Here is a 27,864-nt window from a genome sequence, read left to right as displayed (position 1 = left end):
GGCCCAGGGTCTCCCAGACTCCAAGGGTCTGAGTCTTGCAGGTCGGGCCCCCAGCCTGAAGGCACCTGATTCTGGAAGCCTGTGATTAGGACCATCAGCCAAGGGCAGGGGTCAGGAGGATTTGTGTGAGGTTATAGAGACTGGCAGACATAGAAACAGGCAGGGCTGAGTAGGTTTAGTGCTTGTCAGGGGCAGCAAGGCCACACGGGCACTGGGGATGTAGTTACAGCTGTATCCAGCAGCTCAAGGTCAGGCTGGCCGCCTCGGCGTGGGGGGAGGCCAGTCCTGGGAAGCAGCAACCTCGGGCTGAGCCAGGAGAGTCGGGCTCCTCACCCCGGTCACTTCGGTCTGCCTCAGCCCAGGGTGAGACTCGGTCAGTGCAAGGCTGGCCCCTGCGCCCATGCCTCGGCGTTGGGACCTGGAGCACACGGGGCTGGGCAGTCTCCGGCAGCCCCCAGTCACAGCATCAGTGAGGTACAGCACAGCCAGGAGGAGACTCCGGGGCCAGGGCACTCTGAGACAGGTCCGACGGCTCCTTACTCTTCCTCCCAGGCTGCCTGTGGCGTTTCCTCAGGGCCTGAGGGGACCTGGGGCCACCTTCCCCTGCTCCTGCCACTGGAAGTCCTCATGGGCTCTGTCCAGGTCTTCGAGCACCTCCAGCAGGCGGCCAGCTGCTTCTCTCTGCCGGTCCAGGGCCTCAGGACAGGTCCCTGGGAGGGAGGCGAGGGGGCCACAGCGGCTCAGCCGGGCCAGGGCAGGCAGTCCAACCCGCACCCAATGGCTTCCTTGGGCTCCAGATTTGTCTTGTGCCACAAGAATCCCAACAGGTGCCAGAGCCCCCCCGCCCCACACACACACACAACCCCCTGGCCTGCGGGTGGACTGGAAATAGGACAGTGATTTAGAGGGCACAGGGGTGCACTTGGCAAGTGGCGGGAGGTGCCAGAGAGGGCAAAGGAGAGGGACCCCCTCAACTGAACCCTTACCTTCCATGGAACCGGAGTCCTTCCCCGCGTCCTCCTCCGGGCTGGTGTCCATGCTGCAGTCCCCCAGGAGCTTCATCCTGGACGTTGAGGGGGAGACAGACAGGGCTGACCCCTGAGTCCCAGTTTCTCTCCACCCCGGAGCGCCTCTGCCGATTGCAGGGGACGCTGCAGGTTCTCACTCAACGGCACCACCAATATCCTCATCACGGCCAACGTTTACAGAGTCCCAGACATGACTCCAGGCCCTTCCCGTGGCCTCACTCATCCAACTACCACGAGGAACTTGTCTGAGGCCGGCACTTCCTGTTAGTGCCGTGATACTGATGGTCACCGAGACAGAGAGGCAAAATAACTTATCTAAGGTTTGCGGCATCACTATAGTTACCGTTTACTGAAAGCTGACTCTGCGGCTTTACCTGCATGAGCGCATTTGATACTCGGGACAAGCCCAGGAAGCGGGCACTGTTACTAACCCTGGTTTCCAAAGGAGGAAACTAAGGTACAGAGACAATAAGCGACTTGCCCAAGATCACACAGCCAGTAAGAGACCAGGGCAGGATTTGAACCCACTCTCTAATGAGCTGGAGCAAATCTCTGCCACCGAGTAAGTGACCCTGAGGCTGGGCACGGGGAGGAACACATCCAAGGTCTGTTCCCCTGTCTCTGGAGGTGCTAAGAGATGCTAAGATCCAGGTATGCATCAGGGCCCACCCAAGAATGCTTCCCCACCCTCACCTTGAGCTTGTCCCTCCCCTGCTCCAGCCTCAGCTGATGCACATGGAAAGTGACTAAATGAACAGAGGAGGCCCCCGTGGCCATGAGGGGCGAAGTGGGAAGAGCGGGGCACCCACCTGAGCTGGTCCCGCCCCAGGAGCAGCTGCCGATACACCATCTGGGTCTCAGCGTCGGGATCCAGGGGGTCCCTCCAGTCCCCCAGGGTGACGGCCGAGTGTGTGCGGCTGCAACCAGCAGCTGAGGGGACACAGCACTGTCAATGACTCCTCCGATTCCCCTTCCAGAAGCCCCCAAGGCAGGTTGTGGCCAAGCCCCGCCCCTCCTGCCTCTCCAATCCGTCTGCAAACCCTACTTCCTTCCAGGCCCCTGCCTCCACCTTCCCGGGGCAGAGCGGTGGCCTCCCCTGTCTCCAGCCTCCTAGCACAGTCCAGGTGCAGCCGGGCTGAGCCACGCTAACCCTTCTGCCCCTCTGTCTCCAGCCCAGGCCTTTGCTCCCGCTGTTTGCTCCGCCTGCAACAGTCTTCCTGACCCCACCCCTGAGTCCCAACTTTGCAGCTTCACTCCTATTCACCTCAGGTCACATCTCTAAGCAGCACCTCCTCCAGAAAGCCCTCCTTGATCTCCAACCCTGGGGTTGGGTCAGAGGCATTCGTGGAGTCTCAAAAGCCTCATCTGGGCACTCAGGAAGCTGCATTACAATGGCCTGGTCAGTCATTTGTCCTCCTTGAGAGCGAGCCCGATGCCCGTCTGTGTACTGCTAGATACCTGGCACACAGTGGGTGCTTACCAAAAATAACACCTCACGTTTAGTCTTCACGAAACCCTAGGAGGTAGCACTGTTATCGACCCCATTTCAAACTTGAGGCAGAGATTGAGACAGAGAGAGGGTAACTTGCACCACGTTGCAAGCCCCGACAGCTGACTGACAGGAGCGAAGGGCGGAGCCTGACCCCGCCCCGCCCCCTCACCTGAGCGCTCCGCCTGGAGGCAGCAGGTCCAGCGCGAGCTGCGGAAAGCACCCGCGTGGCAGGAGGCCAGCTTGTCGGGATTGGGGGCGCTGGCCTTGCGCAGGGCCGACAGCCATTGGTTGAGGTCGTTCACGTTCTGCAGGGAGTGGGGGGAGGTTGCGGACCGGAGCGAGGCGGGACTCGAGGGACGTCCCCCGCCCCCCAGCCTTGCTCTGCCTCACCTTGCACTGCAGGTAGGTGGTGTGCAGGGGCCCCGAGCCGTCCTGCGTCACCACCTGCATCACGTGCGGCAGCTGGAAGGCGCCTTCCTCCACGCGCTCCACCGCGCGGATGTGGGACACCGGGATGGAGGAACGCGTCTGGGAGAGAGGAATGTCGAAGCAGGGCGGGCTGAAGGCTGCGGCTGGGGTGTGGGGCCCCGGGGACAGCTTTCCTCGGGGTGCGCGCATCACGCGGTGTCCCCAGGGGTAAGGACATCCAACGTCCTGTATCTGTGATCTGTGTGCACGTCCACTCAGCCGTTCCACGAGCCCCAAAGTCCTGCCCCATCCCTCTGCGAGTGACAACTCCACGGGCATCAGTCCCACCACCACCATCACCATCACCACTGACCCAGCTCGTGGGATGTGGTTCTAAGCACCTCGCATGTACCAACTTATTTCATCGTCCCAACAAATTTCTGAGGCCGGGTCTATTATTCTCCCCAATGTGCAGAAGAAGCTGAAGCCCAAGAGGGTACATGGCCCTCCCGAGGTCTCTCGCCTGGTGGAGCCAGAATTAGAACCCAGGGCGCTGAACTCGAGAATCGGCATCGCTCCGGTGTGAGCTGTTGTTATTTACGGTGCTCACGCAGCAGTGGGCAGATCCCAGCACCTGTCCGTCTGTGCCAGACTCGAGGGGCAGCCCCACAAGAGCAGGGACTCCGTCTTGCTTACTGCTGCATCTCCACGCCCAGAGCACTGCATGGTGCCCCGGAGGCTCTCAATAAAGGTCTGATGAGTGAGTGAGTGAGTGAGTGAGGGAAGGAATGCCCGGGCGCATGCGCCTGACCACCAGGCCTGTACCTGTGCGGTATGCGGGCACAGGCCCGGCTGGGAACACCCGAGGGTGCCTGAGTGTTGTCCTTGCCCTGTGCGGGTCCACACCTGGAGGGGGTGTCGGGCCCACCCCGAGTGTAGGTTCTGAAGGGCGGTTGATGGTGAGGGTGTGTGCGTGTATATGCCTGTCCCTGGCCTGGATGCACATTGGCCCAAGGGTGTGAGCGGAGCCTGGCCTGAGCATTTGACCTTGCCAAGTTGCTGTGGGGCCTTGCATGAGTCCTTGCCCCAACCTGGGCCTCCGTGTCCCCCTGGGTGCAAAAAGGCCGCTCTGTGAAGGTCAGGGGGGGCACCACTGGAAACCCCTCCACGGTGGACTAGAGCCCCACCTGCCACTCGGGACTCTTGGAGTAGGAGAGGGTCTCCCCGCTGAGCCAGAAGTAACGCTTCTTGAAGGCAAAGCACGTGGCCAGACTGGCGGGCGCCTCCTCCTTGCGCTTCAGCAGGTAGCCTTCTCGGACGGGCACCGAGGGCGCGACCAGGGCCTTGGCTGGGCCCCCAGCTTCTGGGAAGTGGGGAGAAGGGACAGTGAGCTCAGCCTACTCTGGCAGCCTGTCCAGGGCCTGGTGGATGAGTATGAGTCTCTGCTCCCCTAGAGGCGGGAGGATGAGTCACTTATGGCTGGGCAGGGAGCACCAACTTGGCCTTGATGATCCCGCTCCAACCTGAGGGATCTGCAGGCCGCTGCGCAGGCAGCCAGCAGGGGGAGCTACGTCTATGGAGTCAGCCCGGGGGGCGGGAGGGAGCGCCTGAGACGCAGCCATCCCCAGGGAGCCCAGACTCAGGCTCCTCGCTGGCACCACAGGGACCCCGCTGGCCACAACCAGCGTTCCACATTGCAACAGGTTGCTCCTGTGTGGCTGGGACCCAGCTGTCTCATGACCGGGGCCCCACACTGTGTGATGGACTCGACCCCAGCTCTGCCTGAAGCTGTCCTGTGGCTCCATTCCACTCCAAGGCGCAGGCACAGCTCTTCTCGCTGCCGACAAAGCCCCACCCAGACTGGCTCCTCACCTCCCCTTCGCTCTGCCTCACCCACGCTTCTTCACCGGCCTCCTCACTGCCGCTCTCTGTCCCGGCCTCAGGGCCTTTGCACATGCCGTTCCAGCCTGGAACGCTGTTCCCCAGGATGCTCACGGCTCACTCTCTGTACTGTGAGATTTACTTCCACTCTAGTGAGACTGCTTCCGGCTGCCCTGGCTGGAAGGCTGACCTGCCGTGCCCCAACATTCCCTTCCCTCCTTTCCCTTGTCTCCTCGGCACTTCCTAACACGCCATGATTTGCTCATTCATCTCCTTTACAGCCTGTTGTCTCTGCTAGAATAAAACTTCCATGAGAGCAGGAGTTCCTTCTGTCTCTCTCACCGGCTTCCCCGGCACGCGGAGCAGTGCCTGTGACACAGGAGGCGCCGGATAGATGGCTGCCGGCTGCATGAACACCGGGCCACGGTCCCCGCCCGCGGGGGGGTGGCACAGGGGGTGCCAGGAAATGTTAGCTGACTAACTCGCTGAAGCAGAGGTCCCTGGTCTCAGTGCTAGGGGGAGGTGGCAGGGCAGGTCCCAAGGGCCCAGGGGAGTGGCAAGCCGGACAGGGCAAGGCCACAGGAACTCACCCTCCTCCCCCTCCACATCCACCAGCCGGTCCAGGAAGTCTCTCACACATGAGATGCTCTGCAGAAGGAAGGGGTGCAGGGGGGCCATCCACAGCTCCTTGCCCTGGCCCAGCTGCTGGCCCAGGTTTCCGAGGCTCTGCACGGCCTGGATCGAAGAAGCAGAGGGTGCTGGGGCCAAGGTCACCGCAGGGCAGAGGCCCCTCTGTGCGCCCAGGACCCAGACCCAGAGCCCTGGCTCCCCAGTCAGTGCCGGCAGAAAGGAGAAGACTCATGGCGGTACCTGCTTAGGGCAATAGCTGTGTCTTCCTGTGGACGGATATACCACCCCAGTGTCCATGCTACTCCGCTCCCTCCTGAGCCCAGGGCCCTCCCCCAGGACTGCCCGATTCCATCTCGTGTACCCTGGTGCCCATCAGAACCTCCAAACGTGGCCACTTTGCAAAGGAGGGCCTAATGAACACTGAGGTGTGGAGGACAGCCCAGGTGCCCCCTGGAAGGGTAGGGTCTTTGCTCCCACAGAGGATGTGCGAGAGCACAGCGATGCCTTGGCACTCGGGGCCGACATGAACGGTGGCGTTTCAGACGGGTTTCCCGGGGTCTCCTCTGGGCCCAGCCTCCCCGCCCTCCTCCTGCCGTGGGCTGCCCGCCCTGGCTCGGACCACCCTGGGTGGGGGCACCTTGGCAAGCAGCAGCAGTGAGCGGCTGGTCTGGGGGTCTGCGTGCTGGTCCCGGAGGTCGAACAGCTTCGGGGTGAGGATGGCGGGCGCGAAGAAGCGCAGGAAGAGAAAGCCGCTTATGGCCAGGTACTTCACGTCCTGCCGAGAAAGGCAGCAGGTGAGGGGGGCCCCCAAACCCATGTCCACGCCGGGGAAACGGAGGCAGCGAGGACTGTAGACAGGGGGGGGGGCGCCAGAGAAGGTGAAATGGGAGACAGACCAGGAGGCCATCCTGGTCTGCCAGGGGGTCTTCTGTAGGAGTGGGGGGGGGGGGCTGGGGAGCTCAGTCTTTCCATCTGGAAAATGGGGTCATAATACTAATACTGCACAGTCACATTTAGCCAAGCATCCTCAGGGATTGCTAAGGTCCCAGTCCTCTAAAGAAAGCACCATCACTATTCCCATTTCACAGACGAGGAGGCAGAAGCTCAGAGATGCCGAGTGACTTGCCCAAGGTCACACAGCGGAGGCGTAAAGGAGGCAGGATTCCAACCCAGATCCATGGTTTATCATGGATAGCACCAGGCCAGGAATGTCTCCACACACTTGTTTATTTAACCCTCACCCCCAGAAGTACTGTATCTCCATTTCACAGATGAGGCACCCCTGATACCCAGAGAGGGAAAGTCATGGCCTCGGGTCTCACAGCTGAACCACGATGGAGCCCAGGCAGGATTTGAACTCTCAGCTCTCCGCCACACTGAGGCTCAGTAGTGAACCCAGTTGGGCTGGCTCCAGGGCCTGTCCCACGTGCACCCCCAGCCCCAGCCCCGGCCATGTACAAACCGGGAAGTACGGTGCCCGCCCACGGGAGTCTCGTGCCTGGCCACCTGCACGTACCAGCAGCAGGGACTCAGGAAGAGGGTGTGTCTCTGGGTGCATGTGGCTCCCCCCAAGCCATGCCCCACTCCCCTCTCCCATTCAGGGGGCCATATTTAGCCTGAGAATGTGCTCGGTGTTTATTGAGGAGCTGTATTTACCCCTGAGACTGTACGCTCCCTGGGTGTGTGCCGATTCCCTGGGCCACCTCTGCGTTGACAGCGAGCCCTGCCAGGGGCCGGGCACTTGAACTGCACAGAGGGCGGGTCTCTGCCCCTGCCTCGTTCATCTGGAATCCTGGACTGCCCCCAAGGTCACCATCCCCCGCCTGCCACGTTCAAGGGTAATTTTAGCCTTTGACGTCAGCCCATGACTTCCTCCTTTCTTGAGAAGGAGGAACAGGTGTCAGGAAGGCAGAGAAAGGGGCTCCCCTGGGTTCTCCTGACCCCACCCACCCCCATGGAACTGAGGAAGTCCCTATTCCCGAGGCCTATCCCACCGTGGGGGCTAAGAGCTGGGGACTCTGGGCTGTCTCAGATATTGGCTCCGCCCACAAGGGCTAGGCTGCCTGGGGAGCTGGCCTCCCCTTCCCTTCCCTCTCCGCTGCCACAGCTGTGTCCCACTTAGCACCTCTGCCAGCAGCCGGGGCGAGAGCCCAGCAAAGTGGGGCATAAATCAAGCCACGTCCCAGTTTGGAGGCCGCTCCTCCGTGGAGGCTGGGGTGGGGCGCGGGCAGAGAAATTTCAGCTGGGAGTCTGGAGGCCTTGGCCAAGGACTTTTACATCTCTGGGCCTCGGTTTCTCCATCTGTAAGCAGGGAGTGGGGAGCACCATGGCAGAAAACCAGGGCTCATAACCCAGGCTCCAAGGGTGGGGCCATCACATCTCCAACACTCCAGTCCCGGACCCTTCTGCAGAGGGAACTGGAATCTGCATTTCCGCTACCTCAGCACCAGGTAAGTTAGCTCCCTGTGACGTCGTCGTTCGTGAGCAAGGACAACAGCCACCTGGGAAGTGGGCTGAGCACGACACCCGGGGCTCTCAAACTGATAACCTGCGGGCCAGTCCAGCCACACGTGTGTAATGGTCAGCTCAAAATGTTGTTGTTTTGTTGAAGTTGTTTTTTTAGGTGAATTAGTGCCAACATTTTTTAAATGAGGGATCTCACATAAAATCCAGAATGTTGGCTTTAAGAAAAAAAACAAAAACTCTGAAGAGCTGGCAATTTTACATGGCAACAATTGCCTGCAGCTGTCCCCTTGGGAAAGCTGTGAGAGTGCCAGTTTGCCGCAGTCCCTACCACTCCCTACTGCCCCACACCTGGACGGCTCTGAACATTTACCTCACCTGCCTGAACTCTGCAGCACCCGAGTTTTCAACTTTTGTATCACTGTTGGGGAAGCACTAGCTCATGGAGGATTCATACTTAGACTTAATTTGGGGTGAACACCTCTCTGTCTCTCATGTGGGCCCGGGGGCACACACAGCTGGCACTGTGGGGGCACGCGCCGTGGGCCACACTATTATTTGGTGGTTATGAGCACAGATCGTGGTGCCGGCCTGACTGGCTGGGTGCCTGTCCCATCATTACCCCTTTCTAGCTGTATAATTTCACATCTCTGGGCCTCAGTTTCCTCCTCTATAGAATGGAATAATACAGCGTGGATGTGAGGACTAGGTAAGGTAATACATACTCAAGACAAGGTCTGATCCATGCTGCATATAGTGTTGCTGCCATTATTATTATTATTATTATTATTATTATTATTACCACCCCTGGGGGGTCCCAGGCCCTATCGAAATGTACCCACTTCAGCCAGGACACAGAGTGCTTTAGGATGGCAGCCTAGTTTCGATCCTACCTCTGCCCTGACTCGCCACGTGACCTTGAACACGCTCCTGCCCTCCCCAGCCTCAGTCTCCCCGTCTGCCCAATGGGAGCGCCCGGCCCACCTTGTGCTCCGCCCGCGGGAAGCGCTCTTCCACACGCCGGTGCAGCTGCTTGAAGGCCCGGCGCATGGCCGGCGGGCAGCGCCCCACGGAGCCCACGATGGCATCCACGATGGGCCCCAGGTAGCCGGTCAGCAGCCCCAGGCTGGCCTCCCGCACGTGCTCCTCCGAGGATGTGCCCTTGAAGGAGAGCCTCCTGGGGAGCAAGCAGAGCGGCTCTGCCTCAGACCCCGGCCCCAGCCTGCTCGGAACCCTGCACACCGGGGCCCCCCAGGCTCAGACAGCACCCGCCTTCCCATCCCACCTCCTGCCTATCCCACCGACTCCTTGCTTCTGCTTAAACACACGAAGCTCATTCTCGTCTGGGAGCCTTTGTAGGTGCTATTCTCTCTACCTGAGGCATTCCTACCCCCACATGCAGCTTAAATGTCACCTCCTCAGAGGCCATCCCTCCCTCATCACACATCGTCACAGACCCTGGTGCAAAATGCATTTTCAGCTTAGACACCCCAGCCACGTGCCTCCACCCCAGGGCCTTTGCACTTGCCGTTCCTCCGGCCTGGAACACTCTTCTGCACGTGCCTTTCTCCCTCACCTCCTTCAAGTGTTTGCTTAAATGTCCCCTTCTCCGCGAGGCCGTCCCTGTGACCACGCTATGGGATGTCGCAAGCACCTGCTCCCGCCACTTCCCCGAGCCTCCCCAGCTTTATTTTCCTGCACCCCACTGATCCCCTGCAAGAGCCTGCTTCTTTGGGTTATGCTCTGTCTCCCCCTAGGAGAGGGATCTGTGTCCCTTTATCCTCTGCTGTGACCTCAGGGTCCAGCACACAGTAGGTGCTCGACAATTGTTCTATTGAGTGGATGATGGAGTAGCACATTTCCATCTGCATGTATCTTGTTCCTTCCTTTCTACTTCCATCCAGGTGAGGGGTCTGTCTTGCCCCCCATCAGACAGGGCTGGTGGGTCTGGGCCCCGCTGTGTCCTGGGCCCCCGGGAGCTGAGCCCTGGACTGATGTCTCTGGCATTGTAGCATGTGATTCTCATGGCCGCCTGATGGCCTAAGTACCCCGATGGTTCCCATGTAACAGGAGAGGCTCAGAGAGGTCACCTTGCAAAGAGCGGGCAGAGCCCAGATGAGAATTCAGGACTCCCACACAGGTCTAGCTACCACCCTGCACTGCCCCGGTGCTTGCATGCATGCCCCTGTGCTCCGTGCTTGCCAGGTGTGCCACCCAGCTGTGCCACCTTAGGCAGGTGACCTCCTCTGTCTGAGGCTGTTTCTTCGTCTGCTAAAGGGGCCCCAATGCCTGCCTTTGGGGTGGTTGGAAGGGGTGGGCAGCACTTGCCAAAGTAAGGGTAAGACCCCCCTGCTGGCCCCACAGAGTCCCCGATGGGTTGCCCAGCAGCCAGCTCTCGGGGCCTGGCAGGAACAAGCCCGCCCGCCCTGGCTGGAGTGGAGAGGGGTCCTGGAGAGAGGAGCTGGCGCAGGTGTGGGATGACCTCCCAGCCACGGCCCTGCTTCCCCCACTCTCACCAAGGGCCGCAGGCCCCACCTGTGCACGCAGGCCCACGCGCAGCCCGAAGCCCCCACCACCATCCCAGCAATACCCGGTACTCATGAAGCATTAGTTAGCGCTGGGCTGTGCGTGTGCACCGCAGTTCATTTTCACCCCCTAGGGGGGGTAAAGCGACTTGCACGCCAATTGTGGCATGGCTGGGATTTGAACCCAGAGCTCAGATTTCCCTGTCCTGCCCGGAACCACTAAACTAAGCAGCCCAGGGACTGAGGTGCTCACAGGTGAGGCCAGGAAGTGGAAAGCAGGGCTCCTGCAAGGGCGGCAGGGGGCACAGACCCAACCTGACAAGGCTCCGGGGGACGAGAGGGTGTCTGGGGGTCAGAGTTCACCACCCGGCTCTGCTTACTTGGTGCGGCCCAGGTCCATCTTGCATGGGTCCAGCTCGATGTACTTCTTCTCTTCGAAGACTCGGCTAATCACCGGCTTCAGGACCTCGTGCAGATAGGGCATGCCCACGAGCTGGGGGCAGAGGGCACCACACGGGGGGGGGCTGAGGGCGAGGCCGGGGTGCGGCCAAGGGCTGGTGAGGTAGGCTTACCCGAGGCGCCACTCGGGGGGGGGGAAAGGCAGGCACCCACCCTCAGCACCCCAGCTCGGCTACCCATGGCCACCGGAAGCCAGCCGAACTCTGAGGTCCCCGTGAACACCGGGAAGGGGTTCCCCCGAAGGAAGCCGCTGCCGGGTCCCCCCAGGCCTTTGCCTACTCACCTTCATGAACTGCTCCATTGACTTGGATGCCAGGGAGTTGGAGCGAAAGAGGGTGTTGGGGTCGGCTGGGAGGGCAGAAGGAAGTATTGGCTGGGACATGGGGGGCTGACCCAGCCCACCCCACACCCGCCCGAGGGGGAGGTCAGGCTTCCTCCAGCCCCAGGAGTCGAGGAGACCTGCAACATCAGCTCTGTTCACAGGACAGCAGCCCAGGGTGGTTAAGCAATCTGCCTAAGGTCACACAGCTCAAGAGTGACAAAAAGCAGCTGGCTGGGATGCACAGCATGGGGCACCCTCCGCACACACACACACACACACACACACACACAGGAGCCCCTGTCCTCTGCCTGAGCACCCCCCATCTCCCTCAGAGGCCTCCTGCAGACTCATCCCTGGGGAGTGACCTCTGGGGTTCATGGGGGCAACTCACTGGTCCGCGCCAGCTCACGCCGGGTGAGATAGTCCAGAAAAGGCCCAGCCAGCCCCTGGCCAAAATAGAGCTTCACCAGCTTGGTGGCGAGGTCCTGGCGGCAGTCCCCCAGGGTCAGCTCCTCCAGCACAGCCAGGGGGCTAGAAAAGTCCTCCTGGACAAGGACAGAGGGCAGGAGAGGTGGCCCGGGACTCCGGGACTCCACCGCAGAAGAGCCCAGACAGGTGTCCCCGGAGCAGGGGGAGGCCAGCACCCAGACCCTCCCCCACCCCCAGTGCCAGCGCCCGTCCGACCACCCACCTCTGCCGGCCCCAGGGCGGACTCCATGAGCAGCTGCAGGAGTGGCTGGTAGCACCGAGAGGGCAGGACGCGGTCCTCGACGAGCCGCACCTTCAGCCGCAGAGCGCCCAGGCTCCCCCTGACCAGGGTCAGACCACAGGTACGTACGCATGGAAGCATGTACGGGCAGGCACGGAGGGCCAAGATGGGAGGGCGTGAACACAGGAAGGGAGCATGGATGTTTGCAAAACAAGGTGAGTGTGGACAGGTACGGGCAGGTGTGAACAGGTACGGACAGGTATAAACAGGAATGCACAGGTGCGGACAGTGTCAACAATGTGGCCAGTGCAAAGAAAGGAACAGGACAGGGACAGTGTGGACAGGTGTGGACAGGCGTGGAAGGACCCAGGGTTCTGATCACACATCAACAAGTGTGAACAGCCACGCGCACAGGTGGATGGGTGTCAGGGGAATGCGTTTGGACCTGTGTAAACACACACTGTGAGGCGTCCGCACGCATCTGTTAACCGAAGGAACGAAGTGACAGGGGGACAGCTTGGGGGCTGACGTGGGCACCGCTGAAGATGGCACCCAGCACGGTTCCAGCCTGGCCTCCTCCCTCAGCCCCGCATTTACCCAGAACCCTCCTCAGCTCCGGGAAAGGGCAGGAGACGGAACCAGCCATTGGGTGGGTTCTGCTGCAGGACCTTCGGGGGGAACTCCACCTGCGGGCGGCGGGGGGCACGCAGACCCTCAGCCAGGCCCTGCCCCACCCCACCCAGCCCCGGAAGACGAGTGCAGGCTGCCCACCCACCCCTTCCTCCCCCACCGTGTCCCATCCACAAACAGTGGTGCCGCTCCCTCCCCCAGTCCCACACGATGAGTCCTGCCAGGGCCCTGAGGGCCGCCAGGGACGCTAATTAGGAGAAACCGAGGCTCAGAGACACGGAGTGATTTGCCAAAGGTCACAGAGCTCCTGGGGACAGCACGTGGGACTGTGTGTCCTTTCAGCTCTGTGCAGGGATGCAATTGCACCTGTCGAAAGGTCTCCAGACAGCCCAGAAGGCCCCCAAGCTCCACCCCGCCTTTTAAAATAACTGTGCTGAAGCCCTGGCTGGCGTAGCTCAGTGGATTGAGCTCGGGCTGCAAACCAAAGTGTCACAGGTTCGATTCCCAGTCAGGGCACATGCCTGGGTTGCAGGCCACGGCCCCCAGCAACCACACATTGATGTTTCTCTCTCTCTCTCTCTCTCTTTCTCCTTCCCTTCCCTCTCTAAAAATAAATAAACAAAATCTTTAAAAAAATAGAATAACTGTGCTGAGACTTCATTAGCGCCCCACGCAATTCGCCCAGTTGAAGTGTATCATCCAATGGCATTCAGGAGCCTCAGGTTTGTGCGAACATCACTCCCAACTTCAGAACGATTCCTACGAGCCCCGCCCAGAACCTGTACCGGTTAGCAGCCACTCCCCCCGCCCCCCAACCCCCGGCGACCTCTCCTATCAATGAAATCACGTAATGTGTGTGGGGTTTGGGGGGGGGGCAGACTCCTGTCACTCAGCATCGTGTTGACACCCCGGTTGTGGTGGGTATCAGGACTTTGTTCCTTTTCACGGCCGAGTGACATTCCACTGGGTGGCCGTCTCACCTGTGTTCATTCGCTCGTCTGTTGATAGGTATTTGGGTTCCTTCCACTTGGGCTCTTAGTTACAAACAGCGCCCCTAGGAACACTCATGTACCCGTGTTTGTGTGGACAGGTGTGTTTTCACTTCTCGGTACCGATTTAGGAGGAGAATTGCCGGGTCACATGGGAACTCTTTTTCTCTTCTTCTTTTTTTTTTCCGCTTTATTGTATTTTTTTCCACTACCACTCGATAACTCTATCTTTAACCATTTGAGGCCCAGCCAGCGTTGCATGACCAAGCCTCCCTCTCACTTGCTCTAATTGCCTCCTTTTAAAAACGGCCACCCCTGGCCCTGGCTGGTATGGCGCAGTGGACTGAGTGCCGGCCTGCAAACCAAAGGGTCACCGGTTTGATTCCCAGTCAGGGCACATGCCTGGATTGCAGACCAAGTCTCCAATAGGGGGTGCACAAGAGGCAACCACACACTGATGATTCTCTTCCTCTCTTTCTCCTTCCCTTCCCCTCTGCCTAAAAATAAATAAAATCTTAAAAAAAAAAAAGGGTCACCCCGATACCTCCACTACTGTGGAGAGGCAGGACCGATCCCACCAGCTGTGGAGAGGGGGCAACGGAGGTTCAGGGGAAGACCTTGCCCCCAGTGCTTCCAGGAATAGGAGTTAAGGACTTAGGTTCTGGAGTCGGAGAGACCTGCACTCAAATCCTGGCTCTGCCATTTCTTAGTCATAGTATGACCTTGAGAAAGGCACTTTGCCTCTCTGAGCCTCAGTTTCCCCATCTGTAAAATGTGGACAACAGCCCAAGCCGATGAGGAGGGTGGCCACGGGGGTGAACAAGGTTGGGCCGAAGAAGCCCTTAGCGCAGGGCCAGCACACGGTGTCCCTGGGCACTCTCAGCTCAGAGCTGGAGTCCGGGCCCCGGCCGTGAACGTGGGCAGCTCCCTGCACCTTTGGAGGTCCATTACCCAGACCTGATGAGGCAGCCTTCGCACCCACTCTTCCATGCCCGGGGACACCCCGCCCTGCTCCCCTTCCATCCCCCCTGGAGGCCGCGCGGAGCCACAGAGAGTGCTGGAGGGGCGCTCACCATGCCCAGGAAGTCGTCCTTGCCCACCATGTCCCAGTCCCAGAGCTCCACCCGCAGCGGGGAAGGGGCGCCCGGAGTCTCCCGCAGCTCCAGCACCTCGTCCCAGTGTGGGAAGCGAGTCTTCTTGATGATCTGGGTGCCGAGGGGGGGGTACATGAGAGAGAGAGCTGACTACGGCCCCCTCCAGGTGCCCCGCTCTGTCCCAGCTGCCCTGCACCACTCACCGATGTCTCCAAGGTCTGGCTGCCCCAAAATACGCGTGCAAATGGGTCAGAGGTACCGGAGAGGTCTCGGGGGGCCAGGTCCCTGGGGGCAGATGAGGACAGGAGTGGGGGACACGGCACCCACAGGGACAAAGACCCACGCTGGACCTGGGAAAGGGGGCTCGGGGCAGGCCATGCAAATGCCACTGGTTTCCAAGGCAATGACCTGCCCTGTGGCAGGGACCCAGCGAAGGGCACCCCTCCCCATGCTGGTCCAGCCCCACTTTCTTCCTGTTGATGAAGGCGACCCTGTAGGGAGGCACTAGTAATGTCCCCGATGAGGAAACTGAGGAACAGAAAGACCAAGTCCCACATCATGAAGCCCAGCAGGCGAAGGTGTAGTGGGTGGGGGAATGGCGGGCCTCCGTTTCTTTGGAGCCCCTGGACGGGAGACCAGATGCCAGGGTTCAAAGCCCGGCTCTGAGCCCTGCCCTGGCTCTGCCATGCGTTGGCTGGGTGACACTGGGAAAATCACTTCCCCTCCCGGAGCTTCAGCTGCCTCATCTGGGAAATGGGAGTAGTGACAGACCAGCCTCATAGGGCCAAGGTGAAATGAGATAATGTGTGGAAAGGGCTTAGCATAGCCGCTGGCAGGAGGTGAGGGCTCAGCTCAGTCATTCATTCAACAAACTCTCAGGCTCACACCCTGCCTAGGACCCAAGAAAAGCCATGAGACAGAGCCCCCTGCCTCTGGTTGTCATGACAGCCCGAAAGTCTCACCCCAGCCCTCTTTCCTGAGGCCCCCCCAAATCCAGGGACACCACCCCCCAGGGGCTGCTTGCTTCTTCCTTCTGCTCCTCTCCCACCCCTGTTCAGCATCCAAAGCCTTCTTTGGTTTCCTAGGAGCCGGCCCAGTTGCTAAGCAACAGCAATCGGTCCCTTTCCTGTTGCAAGGATCCTTCCCAGCCTTGTGGCTGGGGAGGAGGCCCTGGGCAAGATGCAGATGAGGAGCCCCTGCCCCATGCGGAGTGAGTCCTTTCTCCTATCCCCTGCCCTCCGCCCCAGACTCCTTCACCCAGACTCCAAGGATGCCCAGTTGGGTGCAGGAATCTGGAGGTGGTAGGAGAGGCACAGAGAGGGAAAGAAAGGACTTTAAAGTCACACAGCAAGCCAGAAATAGAGATCCTCCCCAACCTGGGCGAGAATTGGCCTAAAAGTGAAGGTTGGGGGAGTGAGGTGTGAAGAAAAAAACAGAAAGACAACTTGGGAGATAAGAGGGGGAAAGGGGAAAGTGGTGAAGGGACCAGAATGATGGGGGGATCCGAGGGGGGGGGAATGCAGAGTGATAAATAGGTGGGAGGAAAGAATGGGTACCCCACACGCCAGTGCCCCTGGAGGGTCATTTGTGGGGTTTGCTGGTCCCGCACCCATGCTCCTTCTGATGTTTCTCTGGGACAGGACCTGCCCACCCTCACGCCCGGCTCACATGACTTAGGTGGGCTGATCCCTCCCTCCAGTCTAGGGATGGGCTTGTGACTCACACCTGACAAACCAGAGCCAGTGTGATTGATTCAGAGACAGGCATGTGCCCCAGACTAAGCCAGTAAGAATTATTCCCAAAGCATTCATTGCAAATGGTAAGAGAGAGAACTTCTTTTTCAGCTCAAGCTGCCGAGCTGCTGGGATGGCAGCTGAGGCTGCTGGAGCTATTCGCCATGACCTGGGGAGAGACTTAGAATGGAGCTAAAACAAAAGACAGCTGAGGAATCTGTGTCTACAGGTTCCCAATGTTACCATTTGAGCAGCTGGATCCAGCCACGCCTGAAGCTCCATGCCATTCATATGAGACAATCAGTATGAATTGGGTATCACCACTTGCTCACAATTTGATTAGTACACCTCCACACTCATCCATCTGGCCATCCTGAGTGTACAGCCTTTGGTTGCCGGTCACTAGGGACGCAACAAGGATTTGGCTTGTGCTTCAACCCCAGGAAGTTGCAATCCAGTGAGCTTGACCTGTTTGCCTCCATGGGATCCTTGTTGCGAGCCCAGAAGTGCCCCAGGAGCAAGGAGGCCCCACAGGCTAAGGCAGCAGCTGGGGGCAGCCAGAGGATTCCTGTTCCTTCTCAGACTCCCCACCCCGCTGCCACCCCCCACCATGACCATACCTGGCCTTGAGCACATGGCAGCGAAGGCAGCGGCCCTGTGCGTCCTCCTGCATCTGCACGGCCAGGTGGACCTCACCCTGCACCTCCGCATCCGGGTCCACGCGGCTCAGGTTAATCCAGCTGTCAATTCCTGGAGGGCACAGGCACGAACTTTTATTAGGTACCTACCATGTACTAGGCATCAGAAATGCACTGAAGGATGGACTTTTCATGTGAGCCTCCTGAGGTAGGTGCTGCGATTACCCCCGCTTCCAGGTGAGGAAGAGGAGGCCCAGCGAGGAAGGAGCTGGGCCCATAATCCCACAGCCGGGCCATAGCCGAGCTAAGGTTTGAACGCAGACAGTATAGTCCTAGGACCCACGCCCTTAACCATGGAGTCCCAAGGTACTTTCCCTCAGAAAGACCTTGGGCATTGCTATCTCCGAGTCTCCCTCTGGGCACCTCTCCCTGCCTGCAGCAGTCAGGTCAACTTCAATGTCAGTCTCAACCTCTCTCTCTCTCTTCTCTCAACTCTTTGAAGAAACTGTTCCACCGACTTCCAGCTTCCATTGTAGTTCCTGGGACGTCCTGTCAGCCTAATATTTGTTCTTGGGTAAACACTCTATTTTTCCCGTCGTATTTCAAGGACTATGCCTTTGACGCTCTGAAGTTTCACCCCAATGTGTCTAGGTAGAGGTGTTTCTTATCCTGCTTAGTACGGGCCGTGCTTCCACTGCTCAGAAAACCATGTCCTGCCCCGGCTGGCATAGCTCAGTGGATTGAGCTCGGGCTGCGAACCAAAGCATCACAGGTTCGATCCCCAGTCAGGGCACATGCCTGGGTTGCAGGCCACGGCCCCCAGCAACCACACATTGATGTTTCTCTCTCTCTCTCTCTCTTTCTCCCTCCCTTCCCTCTCTAAAAATAAATAAATTAAATAAAAAAAAATGACTTTAACCCTAACCGACAGGCTGAAATGGCTTTTAAAAAAAAGAAAAAGAAAAAGAAAACCATGTCCTTCCTTGAGTTCTGGAAACTTCTAGGCCATCCGTTCTGTTCATGTCCCCTCCCCGGTGTTCATTTCTAAGAGTCCTTCTCCCGCGTTTTCCTACTCTCTCCTTCCAGGACCCCGATTAAATGCATGCGGGGCCTTCCCAGGTGTTTCTGTGTCTCCAAACATCTCTTTCATATTTTCCTTCTTGTGTCTCCGGGTTCCAGGCTAAATAATTTCTTCAGATCTCACTTCCAGCCCACCGGTTCTCACTTCTGCTCCGGGCGACCTCCTGCTGAACTCACCTACTTCGTCCTGAACTTCGACAGTTGTCCTGCTCACCTCCGAAAGTTCCGTTTCCTTCTTTTCCCAGTTTGTTTCTTTCGAATGCACGGCTTTCACTGACTGTGGTTATTGCTGGCCCTTCCTGGCGATGACCTTTTTTTTTTTTATTTACCTAAATGTGTAATGTTTTTAATGTTCTGTTATCAGAGTTACAGAATCTAAAGTCTCCGTGGGTTTACACCTGCGGGCTGCCGTCTCTGCCGACTCGCCCGTGGCGGCCCACACGGCTCCGGTTAATCCAGCCGCCGATGCCCAGAGGGCACAGGCGCTCACCGTGGCTCGGCCCCTCCCGTGTGTGCCGGGCACTGCGAGTGTGCTGCTCTCGGACTGTGAATTCACGTCTGTTCGATCCCATCCTGTGGGAAACCTGACCCGAGGATCCCCGTCGCTGGAGAACTGGGGGGCCCCGCTCCTTCTGGGCTCCTCTAAGCCCCCGGTCTCACGGGGGCGTCTGGGAGCCCGTCCCACCCGCCCGCCGCGGCCCCAGCTCCAGATGCCGACTGTTGACTGCAGATGTGATGCCGACACGTACTTTTGGGGAAATCCTTCCGTATTCCTTGGCTGCTGCTCGCCACTCCCGGTTGGGTTGTGCCCACACTTGGGGGGCGGGGGGAGAATGCTGAGGGGTTTTTCTTCTTTCAGCAGGTCCGACAGTGTATTAGGGACCTCATCTGATTCAGGGTCTCGCTGCTCTACAGCAGGAGGGCCCTCCTGAAGGTGTAGAGGCCCGTGCTGCTGGCAGTGAAGGTCCGACCTCACCTCCCTCTAGCTCCACGCCTACCCCCAGGTCCGGGATGCCGGCAGCTTCCCTCACTCGGTGCTTGCACAGACTCCAGGCTGGTGTCCCAGGGCTCTTCCTGTCCCACCGCGGTCCAGCATCCGCAAAGCAACACAGAGATCTTCCGAAAATGTATCTACTCTCTCCTGTCGGCCCTTCCCCCTGTAACGCGGCTCCAACCTCTTCACTGCCTTGCTCAAAGACCATCCATGGCTCCCCAGTGCCTCCGGAAAAAAAGTCCAGACCCTGGTCTGGCGCCTCCCTCCGATCGCCCTCCACCAGACACTCCATCTGGCCCGGCCCACACCTGACCCCAGAGAACCCACGGAGATGAGCCTGGGTGTCTTTGCCAAAGAACCTGTAAGGACCAACTCACGCCCCTTCCTCCAGGAAGCGTTCTGCCCGCTTCTCCTCATCCACTTTCGTACTAGCGGTCTTCCACATCCCTCCGCCCCCACATTTCTGTCCTGTTCAAAAACAAAAGCTGAAAAAGCTTTTCACTGAGGGAGGGCTCTGTGCTTCCAAAGGCCCTGGCTGTGCCCCAGGGCATAGCCACCCCTCCTCCTCCTCCTGCCTGGTGGAGGGAGGCCCGGTGCCCCTCACCCACCTCGGGGGTCCACGGCAATTGCCTCCCTGCTCAGCGAGATCTTGCCGATGATGTCGTCGTGTCTGTGGGAAGGCGGGCAGGTGAGGGTCCAAGCCAGAGCCCACCCACCCCGCCCAGGGAGTAGCAGGGGCAGGCATCAGGGGCTGGGTAGGTGGGTGGGTGTTTCCCTTGGGGTGACCAGCTCCCCTCAGATGCCCAGCGTGGGTCCCCAGTGCACACACCCCACCGTATCCTCGTCCAGCACGTAGAAGGCCAGGTGGTGGAAATCCAGGGGCAGGTGCACCGTGTACTCCTCCCCCCAGAAGGGGCTCAGGCTCCTCCAGACAGTTGCTGTCCTGCAAAAGGGGCCACAGGGGGCTGGGGGGGCCTCGGGCCACACAGGCGGCGGCAGACGCCTGGCAGCCGGACGCACACGCACATTCTCTCGGGGATACTCACTGACACGGAGACGCTCACAGATTTGCCACGGAAGCCAGAGACACCAGGAGACACATTCACACCTACACAGACACACAATCTGCAGGCTCAGAAATTTCTAGAAATACACATCCATGTGTTTCGACATATCCACACATCCAGGCACACACGGAGAAAACACACATCCACACAAACACACAGACGAAAACTGCTCCGACGCACACAGAGACCCAGAGACGCACACTCACATACTACAGTTGTACACGGCCAGTACACACGCAGAACCACGCAGACACACGGGAACTAACAACACGCACAATGCCATCCAGCCATCTGTTCATTCACGCCGTAAACACTCTGACTGGGGGCCCAGCCTTACGGGTTTCGGGGGACCAGAGGGAGAGAGACCAAGGCCTGTGCCCCCCCCAGGGCCCCGCCTCCGCAGGCAAGCGCTCACTCCTGAGCTCTTGCGACACAGTGAGGACAGTCCCGTGCTGTGGTTAGCTCGGCGGTGCCTGGTGGGTCTGGGCGTGGGGATAGAAGGGTCAAGGAAGGCTCCCTGCGAGAGCTCGTTGGGCAGAGTGGGGGGGAAGGACGAGGACAAGCATTCCAAATGGCTGGAACAGCATGTGCAAAGGCCCTGGAGCAAGGAGGAGCTCGGTGATTCTGAGGCGCAGGAAGGTGCTGGCTGGGACAGGCAGGAGTGTGAGGGGCTAGAAGACCACTCAGTCGGCAGGAGCCCGAGCCCTCAGTACACAGGGGGGAACCTCCGGAGGAGTAGGGACCCAGCCAGGCCCAGAAACAGACGCACGCACAGAGCACCTTCACGCTGGCACCCCTGCAGACGCACTTCCCTTTACCCAACAAGGAACAGACACCCGACTTGCTCCGCCAAGACACACCCAGGTGTGTGGCTGCAAGATTTGGTTGCACACTTGCCACTCCCATCCTCCTCCCTTTCATACCCTCTTCCCCAACTAAGAGTGTGAGCGTGTGCACACACATGTGCACACACATGCACGCACACTCTGCCCTTGACCCCAGCCCGGGGCGCCCCATCAGATGGACCCTCCTTCCCAAACACCCTCTTCCCCCTGTGCTGGCCCTTTCCCCACTGGAAGTCCCTCAGGCTCCCAGCCCCCGAGGTGGGGTGCCCCTCAGAGCCTCAAGGGGGCGGAGACAGCGGCCTGCGGTGACGCAGACAATCAGCCTGCGGGTTTCTGGGTAAGGGGGCAGCGTGAGCCCAGAGAGAAGGACAGAGGGGTCAGCTGGGGTGCTGCAGGTTGACCTTGCCCCATGTGGGCTCCCTGCCCCCAGCTCCCAGGCCATCTGGACCAGAACCCGCGCCAGCAGCATCCTGATTCCTGCTGTCTCCATAGGAACCGAGGCCTCAGCCATCCGCCCACCCGTACCCCTCAGGCCTGCGGGGGTGGGAACTGAGCATGACCCAGCCCGATGTCCCCCCCCGCCCAGACTCACTCACACCAAACACGCTCATGCCCTCACACGGCGTCACATTGCCGCCTGTGTACCCAAATAAGCAGGCCATGTTGCACACGTGTGTACGGGGCAGCCCGTGTGTGTGCACACACACCCTCGTGCACACCCCCCACATGCACACAGATCACACACTGGTACACAAAGTGACCCTGTGAACCCACATACCCACAGGACATGCACATCCGGACACCACCCCTCCAACACCCCCACAAACACTCGCCAGCTGCCCAGCTGGGCACACACGCATGCACACACACACACACACACACACACACACACACACACCTTCGTGCCCCCAGCACCCAGCAAGCAGGCCCGGAACCAGCCAGCCCAGCCAAGCGTGAGACGCCCGCCCCCAGAGAGGCCACCCTGAGAGGCGCAGGCTGGCGGCCGCTGAGTCAGCCCCGGGAGCCCGCAGGGACACCGGCAGGCAGGTCCGGGGGGAAGGTGTGGGCCGGCTGGGGCTCCACAGGGAAAGGAACTGACAGCCCCAGCTTCCGGGCCCTGAGGCCAGGGCACGGAGCACCTGACGCTAGTCAGGCCCCCGAGCTCACCCTCAGGGTGAGTGTCGCCCTCCCCCTGCTCCTCTTTCCCCTGTGACTTCTGGTGCAGGGGCCTCCCCAGGCCTCCCCAGGTCTGGGAGGGGCCTCCCCGCCCTCCCCTGCCCTGCTCTCCTCGCCCCAGGCCTGGCCTCTCCACGCCTCACCTGGCCACCACCTCGTCGTCCACTTTCACTATGCAATAGGGGTCGCTGCTCCCAGACCTGCGGAAGGAGGAGGGTTGGGAGGGGTGTTGAGAGGGCAGTGGGGGTGGGGGCCCCAGCCCACCTTCATCACACAGAGAGGTGCTCCGGAGGCCCTGAGTGGGGAGGCTTGCACAGGGTGCCACAGCAGATCCAGCTACGGGGCAGGACCTCAGGGGACTGGCAGGAGGTGTCAGGGCAGCACAGCCCAACCAGTGCCACCCTACCCACGGCGCATGGGCTTCCTGGGTGTCCCCCCACAAACACAGGGTATTGAGGCCCAAAGCGAGAAGTTCAGACTTTCGGTCCCGGGAAGCCCAAAGCAGAGGTCAAGGGTGCGTGCCGGCTGGGGAGCCCGGGCTCTGTGAGTCAGGCATAACGGGTTAACACACGCCCCCAAGGCAGCTGCAGGAGCCAAAGCAGACAACGTGCGGTGCGTGCGTGCGGCGGGAGGCCTCAGGGCTCCCCAGAACTCCCCTGGCAGGTGCCTTGACGCCACCCTCTGGGGTAAGCATCCCCCTCTCCAGATTTCCACTGCAATGGCGTTTCCCTGGGCAGGGGCCACGCACTGCCCAGCCCGCAGCAGGGAAGGACCTCAGCGGACTCTCACTGCAGGCACAGACCGGGGCGCCCAGACCTCGAAACCCACCCAGCAGGACAGACGTGCCCGACCCCTCGGGCAGGCACGAGCCAGCGGCCAGCAAAGCCAGCGCCATCCCCACTTCACAATAAGAGTTGCCGGCCGGGCCCCGCTCCTCCCCTTGTCCCACCGCACAGGCCTCCTCTGTCCCCCACCCAGCTCAGTCCAGCCTCAGGGCCTTTGCACTGGCTGTGCCAGCTGCCTAAGACGCGCTGTCCCCTATCTTGTCACGGCCGGCTTCATCCTATGTTCAGATCTCACCGTCGCCTCCCTGACCGTCACCGTGGGTCGTGCAATCGACCTCCGATGCCTCTGAGCGCCCGCAATCACCCTGTTCTCTTGCTTCTGTCTGTGTTCAGTGTCTGTCTCCGGCTCCCCGCAACTTCTGAACGGTGAGCTCCCTGGGGGGGACCTGTGCCCCCCACCCCCACCTGGCGGCCAGCACCCAAACCCAGGTCTGCAGGGCTCAGTGCACATCCCCTGCCCCGAGGCCGCCTCCAGCACCCTCACCCAGCATCCCTTTCCCCGAATGACCCTTCCCGCCACACCCCAGCCCCGCCCCCTCTCTCTCTGCCACCCTTCCCAGCTCAGCCTGTCGCTGACCCACGAGTGCCTCAGGGATCCCAAGGAATGGGAGCATGGGTGCCGGGAGGGGTTCCAACCCGAGGCTTGTCTGCTGGCTGAGCCCTCCCTGTGCCTCAGTGTCCTCTCTGGAGTCCCTCCCTTGGGTGCTTTTGGCGGGTGCTCCTGTGCTTTAACTTCCCTGGGGAGTGCCTGCCCCTGCGCACCTCCGGCTGGGCAGTGGCCTGGATCTCCGAGTTCCTCTCCAGGTTCTTACCTCCATCCCCCTTCTGTGTAGCGCCCCAGGTCTCAGTTTCCCCTTTGGCTGAGCAACCCCAGGAGCCTCAGTTTCCCCACCTGGCTCTGCCCCCTGGATGTCCCCAGCTGGATAACACCCCCCCCCCCATATCTCCTTTCTCTCTCTGGGTTCTCTGTCCCCGCACTCCTTTAAGGCAGGTTCCCCTTTCTTCCGTTTCCCCAGCTGCAGGGGTGGGCTGGGGTCCCACCAGCAAAGGGCTGGAAGGCACAGCCCCTCCTGGTGACCCTGCCTGACACCCGGCCCCTCCCGGGAGCCAAGCTCGCACGCACGTCAGCTGCGGGGCTCTGACGCACAAGGGCCTTATCGGGCTCCCATCAGGTGGCGGCAGCCCTGGCGAGGGGGGGGCCGCCCCCTCCGGATCCCTGATCTCTCCAGACCCTTGGCCTCTCCCACGGCCCCTGCCCCACCTCACGTGTGGGAACTCGGGCCCCAAGGCCGCTGCCTGCCCAGTTTGGTTTGTGCATCGAGCCGTCCGTCCCCACATCCCAGCTGTGTGATGTTAGGCAAGTGATGACTGTGTGGCGCTGGGCCTCAGTTTCCCCTTTTGTAAAACGGAAATGCGAATAGGACGGTGAGAAGTGTTAAGCACGGCCCGGGCCCCCAGTCAGCCCTCGGTGGCTCACAGCTGTCAGCATGAATGAGAGCAGTAACCCTCAAATGAGCCGCTGAGTCCGCCTCTCACGCCAGGCCCATTTCCCCTGAAATCTGGTGGCGCTCCAGGAGGAATCCGGGCCCTTTCCCCTAGCAGAGGGGAAAGAGAACACGCCCTATCCAAGGGTCCCCACGGGGGGAGATCCCAGCATGCTTGGAGGAGAGTCCCTCTGATAGAGGGAGCCAGCAGCCGGGGACACTGAGGCAGGGGGGCTGCATGACTCCCTACCTTTGCTGTGGAGAGTGGCCCACGCCAGAGCTCACCTTGGCCCGGGAACATGAAGGAGGAGGGACGGCTAAGGAACCAGGTATGACTCAACTCCCTCCCCAGGAGAGGCAGAAGGAGCTCCCTCGCAGCCCTCACCAGGACTGGGGGGGGGGCGGGGGGGGGAGGAGCAGAGCGCAGTGAGATGGAAACCAGGTTTCCGAAAGGGCCCCCTCCTCGGCCCTCCATCAGCCACCAGGCCCCCCCTCCTGGCCCCAGGGCGTGTGCCCAGGGTTCCAGAGTCTCCCATTCTCGTGGACTGCGAGAGGACAGACGTCTCAGAAAGAGGGAGGCAGGGGGCTTGTCCTGATGCTGTGTGCGCACGGCAAGCTCTCTGCCTCAGTCTCAGGGGTGTGTTTCTTTGAGGAGGACGGAGGGAGCGCTCAGCAGCTCCCCACCCGCACCCCCCTGACACAGCTGTAGCGCTGGGGAGGGGGGAGGTCGAGAAATGGAAGGCAAGGATATTCCTTGCTGGGGCCCCAGAGCTGGGGGAGTTAGCACAGAGCTGAGCCCCAGCCTCCACTTGCACAGCAGCTCAGAATCCAGGCTCCTGCCTGCCTTGGCCGGCGGGGAAAGCCTCTCCTCGTAGGCTCTCCACCCACACAGCTGCGCGTGGCCTGGAGACCCTGTCCAGAGCTCCCTCTGCACAGATGGGAGGCTGAGACCCAGAGAGAACCAGGTTCAAGGTCAAATGGCCGATGTCCTGCCAAGGACCCCATACTTATCTCAGGTGCTGACACCCTCAGAACCCCTTCTGGGCTCTAGGCCAAGCAGGAGGGCGACCCCTCCCACCATCCTGCTGATTAGGCAGCTGCTGACTCAGCTAGGGGCAGCGAAGCCAAGGTCTGGGACTGAGCGGGGGCCCAAGGGCTCCCCAGACCCATCACACCTGGCCGCGGAGGGGGCTGCAGAGTTGCAGTTGGCTTTGAAGCCACTCGGCACCCAAGGGAGGCCCATGCTGGGCTGGGCGCCGCTGGCTGGAGAGCTCAGCGCTCTGGGTCAAGGGGACCTAGTCTCCCCCAAGGCTGGACCGCTGGCCATCTGGTGACACTCTGCAAACCGAAATCCCAGATGCACCCAGAGGAATGCTGGGGCCACCCGGATCCCCTGCCTTTGGGGGCTCCTCCCCAGGGTTCTGTTGTTAAGAGTCCACCCAAGCCTGGAGAAGCCCCGCCTCCAACACCTACCTGCACTAAAGGAAAGACCCCCCCTTCCCGTGCCCCTTCCCTGCTCCAACAGAATCTGGCCCTCCAATTGCTAGGCAGAAGCTATGGAGACCCCCTTTAGAACATTCCAAGAACAAAGTCATGCCCTCTTCCGGGAGTGGGGGAGGCAGGAGTGGGGGGGGGCATCTGCAAAGTCCGGGTGCCCCCTCCCACCAGGACAGCAATGGGTATAGGGCCTCTCACCCGATGAAAGCGAATCTGTCCCAATCCGGGTCTTAGGGTCTTAGACAAGAACCCCCCACCCACTCCGCTGCCCCTCCCTAGCACGAGGAATGGGCGACCCCGCCCCATCCCACGCCGCGTGCACCCCTCACTCCCTACTTGCGCCAGGCGTACTCACACGTCCTTGGCAGGCAGCGCCCGGCCCTCCACCACGCGGATATTCAGGGAGCTGCTTTTGGCCATGGCACCCAACCCCAAACTTTCCGGGCAGGAGGGCGCCCAGGTTCCGAGGCTGGACCGCCGCGGGGGAAAGAGGAGGGAGTCTACATGTCACCAGCTGCGAGCCTGGCGCCGCGTCCTGGGGTCCCAGCGCCGCCTATCCGAGATGCGGGTGGCTGGGCGGGAGGTTTTCGAAGGAGAAGCTGGGATAGGTGTCCGGGAAGGGGCGCCCCCAACCCCCCGGGCTCCACAGGTAGAAGCACCGCGTGGAGCACGCAGAGCGCTCTGGGAGCACCGCCGGGTTTTGCCTCGAGTCTGGAGCTCCTGGTGGGCGGGCAGGGCGTGCAGAGGGCGGAAGGGGGCGGCCCAGGGCCCTCCCAGCAACCCCGCCTCCCGCCGGGTCCCCCCTCCGGTCGCTGGCCCTCGCGCGCGCGCGCTCTGCCGGCACCCAGCCAAGCGCACCGGAGCGCACGGGCCGCGGAGACCTGGGTGCGCGGAGGCTGGGACAGCCAGGTGGGGAGCGGCCCACGGCCATGATGGGCGTGGCCAATGGTTCCTGGTGAGTTGGCACCCGGCTCAGAAAACGTCGTGTGTCCCCTGCCTGTCTTCCCTCCGACACATTCACATCTCCCTGGCCCTTTTCTGCCCACAACCCCGAGGTAGCTTCCGCAGCCCGACCTCCCTGCCCCGTCCGGGAGCAGTATCCACGGCTGGCGGGAGGTGTCGCTGGAGAGAGAGAGTCGCCCCTTCCCTGGGGGTCCGTTCAGATTCGAGGGAGGGGCCTCAAACCCCCCTTTCCATCTCTTAGTTTCCAATTAAACTCAGACTGTGCGAGCGGCAGCACCCACGTCACTGGCTGGCACTGCGGGGGAGGAAGCGGCGGCCGGAGGGGGAGGGGAGCAGCCACTACAGCAATGATAAAAGTCATCTACGATTGTTTGAACACTTACTGGGTGCCAGGCACGGCTGTAAGCGGTTTACAGGCACTGTCGCCTCTTCCTCTTTCACCATAACTCTGTACTCTAGGTAGGATTGCACGGTTACCCCCATCTTATGGATAAAGAAACAGAGGTTCAGAGGGACTAACGAACTTCAGGCGCATCTCATTAGTCATTGGCTTGCCTTCCTGGGCTTGAATCATGGCCCGGGCCCCTGGGTAGCTGTGTGGTCTTGGGCAAGTCAGCCTCTCTGAAACTTGATGGTTTTCTCGTCTGTTCCCAGGGGACCTAGTATCTCTCGCACCAGGTTCTGAGAGAATTAGATGAGACAGAGGAGGCTAGAAGGGAGCAGATACAGGTCTCACAACAGTGGCAGGTGCTTGGGAAGCTTCCAAAATTGTTTGCTATTGTTATTATTATTTTCCTTCAAGGCATGGCTCACGTGTCACCTCCCCTGGGAAGCCTTCCAGGATACCCCCCCACCAGAGGTTTTCTCCCCTTTTCCTCTGCTCCCTCAGCTCCGGGTTTGTAGTTTTTCAAG

The 27,864-nt window shown here is 60.6% G+C and overlaps 1 protein-coding gene across 1 annotated transcript; it reads right to left on the bottom strand.

Annotated features, from left to right (window-relative positions):
• Nucleotides 1-160: 160 nt before the first annotated feature.
• On the bottom strand, nucleotides 161-26,793 carry RASAL1 (RAS protein activator like 1). The gene is made up of 21 exons (XM_045846054.1): nucleotides 26,345-26,793; nucleotides 22,307-22,363; nucleotides 19,905-20,018; nucleotides 19,684-19,745; nucleotides 16,984-17,113; nucleotides 14,834-14,915; nucleotides 14,610-14,741; nucleotides 12,515-12,603; nucleotides 11,900-12,017; nucleotides 11,600-11,753; nucleotides 11,170-11,234; nucleotides 10,808-10,920; nucleotides 8,887-9,079; nucleotides 6,077-6,214; nucleotides 5,400-5,544; nucleotides 4,116-4,291; nucleotides 2,911-3,048; nucleotides 2,690-2,825; nucleotides 1,838-1,958; nucleotides 987-1,063; nucleotides 161-710 (listed from the first exon to the last, which is right to left on the bottom strand). Exons 1-21 carry the CDS (start codon nucleotides 26,407-26,409, stop codon nucleotides 571-573), a joined length of 2,445 nt encoding a protein of 814 aa, XP_045702010.1. The 5' UTR covers nucleotides 26,410-26,793; the 3' UTR covers nucleotides 161-570.
• Nucleotides 26,794-27,864: the final 1,071 nt, after the last annotated feature.

This window comes from Phyllostomus hastatus, unplaced genomic scaffold, assembly GCF_019186645.2.
Source record: "Phyllostomus hastatus isolate PE091 unplaced genomic scaffold, TTU_PhHast_1.1 phas_contig_1162, whole genome shotgun sequence".
NCBI classification, from domain to species: domain Eukaryota; kingdom Metazoa; phylum Chordata; class Mammalia; order Chiroptera; family Phyllostomidae; genus Phyllostomus; species Phyllostomus hastatus.
The sequence above is the reverse complement of the archived record's forward strand: the minus strand, read 5'-3'. Positions and strand labels throughout refer to the sequence as shown.

Excerpts from the sequence above, each read along its gene's own strand:
- RASAL1 (XM_045846054.1), bottom strand. The coding sequence starts at position 26,409 with ATGGCCAAAAGCAGCTCCCTGAATATCCGCGTGGTGGAGGGCCGGGCG. Across the intron at positions 14,916-16,983 it reads TGCCATGTGCTCAAGGCCAG|GGACCTGGCCCCCCGAGACC; the intron begins GTATGGTCATGG and ends ATCTGCCCCCAG. Across the intron at positions 3,049-4,115 it reads CCAAGAGTCCCGAGTGGCAG|ACGCGTTCCTCCATCCCGGT; the intron begins GTGGGGCTCTAG and ends CCTCTCTCCCAG.